This window comes from Rhea americana, unplaced genomic scaffold, assembly GCF_003343005.1.
Source record: "Rhea americana isolate MKP2758 unplaced genomic scaffold, rheAme1 scaffold_681, whole genome shotgun sequence".
Classification (NCBI taxonomy): Eukaryota; Metazoa; Chordata; class Aves; order Rheiformes; family Rheidae; genus Rhea; species Rhea americana.
In genome coordinates, this window is record NW_028186847.1 from 4,260 (window position 1) to 7,631 (window position 3,372).

Here is a 3,372-nt window from a genome sequence, read left to right on the forward strand (position 1 = left end):
GCGGCCGGCGCCGGGACCCCCCCCACCGCCTCCCCTCCCCCTTTTTTTCCTCCGCTTTCCCTTAAAATGACAGCGATGCCGGGGCAGAGGGGGGGCTCGGCGGGGAGGCCAGCGCCGCGCTCACCCCCCCGCCCCGCAGGTGCAGCAGCTCCCGCCGGTGCCGGTGCCGGTGCAGCACGTCTACCCGGGCCCCGTGCAGTACGTGGAGGGCGGCGACGCCAGCTACGCCGCCGGCGCCATGTGAGTGCGACCCTCCGTCCGTCCGTCCGTCTGTCCGTCCCGCCCCGGCCGACGCGGCCCGGCCTCACCCCCGCCCCCCCCTCTCCCGCAGCCGCTCCGGCGCTTATCCCTACGGAGAGACGCCGCTCTACACCCAGAATGCCGCCGGCGGCTACTACGAGGCGGCGGCGGCCGTGCAGCCCGGCACGCCGGCCACCTCGCAGGCCGCCGCCGCCGCCGCCTCCGTGCCCATGTACGTCTCCGGCGGGCAGATCGTGGCCAACGCCGGCTCCGGCGGCTCCGGCACCGCCGCCGCCACCGGCACCTACGTCATCCAGGGGGGCTACGTGCTGGGCAGCGCCGGCCAGGCGTACTCGCACACCACCCGCGCCTCCCCGGCCACGGTGAGTCCCGGTGCGCCGGGGTCGGGGCRGGAACAGCAAGGTGGAGGCGTTTTCCTTGTATTTTTTTTTMTTTTTTTCCTGGCGTGCCGCAGGTGCAGTGGCTCCTGGATAACTACGAGACGGCGGAGGGCGTCAGCCTGCCCCGGAGCACCCTCTACTGCCATTACCTGCTGCACTGCCAGGAGCAGAAGCTGGAGCCCGTCAACGCTGCCTCCTTCGGCAAACTCATCCGCTCCGTCTTCATGGGGCTGCGCACCCGGCGCCTGGGCACCCGGTGGGTGGCTCCCGGCTCCCGGCTCCGCGAGCGGCTCCGGCCCAGCCGCCCAGCACCCGCGCGTGCCGCAGCCACCCGGGTTCGGTTTGTCTTTCGTTTCCCGCAGGGGGAATTCCAAGTACCACTACTACGGGCTGCGCATCAAGGGCAGCTCGCCGCTGCTGCGGCTCATGGAGGACCAGCAGCACCTGGCCATGCGGCAGCAGCCCTTCTCGCAGAAGCAGAGGTGAGCGGCGCGTCCGTGCGTCCGTCCGCCCGTGCGGCCGCGCCACCGGCCTCACCCCGCCTGCCTCCGCAGGCTCAAGCCCATCCAGAAGATGGAGGGAATGACCAACGGGGTGGCCGCGGGGCAGCAGCAGCCCGCGGGGCTCTCCGACATCAGCGCCCAGGTGCAGCAGTACCAGCAGTTCCTGGGTAAGGAGCGGCGCGGCGCGGCGCGGCACGGCACGGCGTGGCACGGCCTCACCCGCCCCCCGTCCCCGTCCCCGCAGACGCCTCGCGGAGCCTCGCCGACTTCTCCGAGCTCGACCCGCAGGGGAAGCCGCTGCCCGAGGGCGCCAGCGCCGAGGACCTCAAGGCCTTCCAGGCGCTCTACCGCGAGCACTGCGAGGTAACGCGACGCCGCGCCGAGCCGCGCCGCGCCGTGCCGAGCCGCCGGCCCTCACCCCCGCTCCGTCCCCGCCAGGCCATCGTGGACGTGATGGTGAACCTGCAGTTCACCCTGGTGGAGACCCTGTGGAAAACCTTCTGGAGGTTCGACCTCAGCCCRCCCAGCGAGGCCGCCTCCGGCGCAGTGTGAGTAGCGGCCGGCGCCTTTGCTCCGCAGCCGGGGCCGGAGCGGGGCCGGTTGCTGGAGCGTTTTTCCGAGCGTCTGCCGCGCGCCCGCAGCCACGCCGAAGCGGAGAAGCGCCTCCCCAAGAGCTGCCTCGTCGCCCTCTCCAAGTACGAGCCGGTCCTGAAGTGGGCGAAGGATTGCGACAACGTGCTCTACCAGGGGCTGGTGGAGATCCTCATCCCCGACGTCCTCCGGCCCATCCCCAGTGAGCGTCCGCCCGGGAGCCGCTCCGCCGGGAGCCGCTCCGCCGGGAGCCGCTCCGGCTCACCCTCCTCTCCGCCCAGGTGCCTTGACGCAAGCGATCCGCAACTTCGCCAAGAGTTTGGAGAGCTGGTTAACGAACGCCATGATGAACATCCCCGAGGAGATGGTCCGCGTGAAGGTGGCGCGGGGCCGGCGGGGAGGGGGACGCCGGGGCCGGGGACCCCGCCGGCGCTGACGCCGCGGCCCCCCCCCCCCGTGCAGGTGGCGGCAGCAAGTGCCTTTGCCCAGACGCTGCGGCGCTACACGTCGCTCAACCACCTGGCGCAGGCGGCCCGCGCCGTGCTGCAGAACACGGCGCAGATCAACCAGATGCTCAGCGACCTCAACCGCGTGGACTTCGCCAACGTGCAGGAGCAGGCGTCGTGGGTGTGCCGCTGCCAGGACCGCCTGGTGCAGCGCCTCGAGCACGACTTCAAGGCGACGCTGCAGCAGCAGAACTCGCTGGAGCAGTGGGCCGCCTGGCTCGACGGCGTCGTCACCCAGGTGCTCAAGCCCTACCAGGGCAGCGCCGGCTTCCCCAAGGCCGCCAAGCTCTTCCTGCTCAAGTGGTCCTTCTACAGGTGCGTGGCCCCTGTCCCCGCCGCCGCGGTGACACCCCTACCACCGTGGTGATGTTCCCACCACCACCGCCACGGTGACGTCCCCACTGCTGCGGCCACTGCGGTGACGTCTCCACCACCGCTGCTGCGGTGATAGCCCCACCATCACCACGGTGATGTTCCCACCACCCATGTGATGTCCCTGCCTCTGCGGTGACGTCCCCACCACTGCTGCTGCGGTGACATCCCCACCACTGCTGCAATAACATCACCACCCCCACGGTGACGTCCCCGTTACCACCACAGTGATGTCCCCGCCACCGCTGTGGTGGCATCCCCAACGCTACTGTGGTGATGTCTCCACCACTGCGGTAACATTCCCGCTGCCGTGGTGACGTTCCTGCCGCCGCCATGGTGATGTCCCCACCACCACCACCATGAAGACCCCACCACCATGGTGACGTCCCCGTTACCACCGCAGTGATGTCCCCGCCACTACTGTGGTGGCATCCCCAACGCCACTGCGGTGACGTCTCCGCCACCGTGGTAACATCCCCGCCGCCGTGGCGACGTCCCCACCACCACCACCCCCGTGAAGACCCCACCGCCATGGCGACGTCCCCACCGCAGCGGTGGTGACGCCTCCCGTCTCCCGCAGCTCCATGGTCATCCGCGACCTGACCCTGCGCAGCGCCGCCAGCTTCGGCTCCTTCCACCTCATCCGCCTGCTCTACGACGAGTACATGTACTACCTGGTGGAGCACCGCGTGGCCCAGGCCAAGGGCGAGACGCCCATCGCCGTCATGGGCGAGGTGCGCGCGTGGGGGCGGTGGGGGG

At 70.8% G+C, this 3,372-nt stretch overlaps 1 protein-coding gene across 1 annotated transcript in view; it reads left to right on the forward strand.

Moving 5' to 3' along the window:
• RFX1 (regulatory factor X1) overlaps positions 1-3,372 on the forward strand; it is an 8,875-nt gene that overhangs the window by 3,570 nt on the left and 1,933 nt on the right. Inside the window, exons 5-15 of the mRNA XM_085321181.1 lie at positions 140-240; positions 332-623; positions 716-897; positions 1,004-1,123; positions 1,196-1,311; positions 1,389-1,507; positions 1,583-1,692; positions 1,786-1,937; positions 2,017-2,114; positions 2,198-2,556; positions 3,194-3,364. Of these exons, the coding sequence (XP_085177307.1) occupies positions 140-240; positions 332-623; positions 716-897; positions 1,004-1,123; positions 1,196-1,311; positions 1,389-1,507; positions 1,583-1,692; positions 1,786-1,937; positions 2,017-2,114; positions 2,198-2,556; positions 3,194-3,364 (1,820 nt within the window). The remainder of the gene's footprint in view (positions 1-139; positions 241-331; positions 624-715; positions 898-1,003; positions 1,124-1,195; positions 1,312-1,388; positions 1,508-1,582; positions 1,693-1,785; positions 1,938-2,016; positions 2,115-2,197; positions 2,557-3,193; positions 3,365-3,372) is intronic.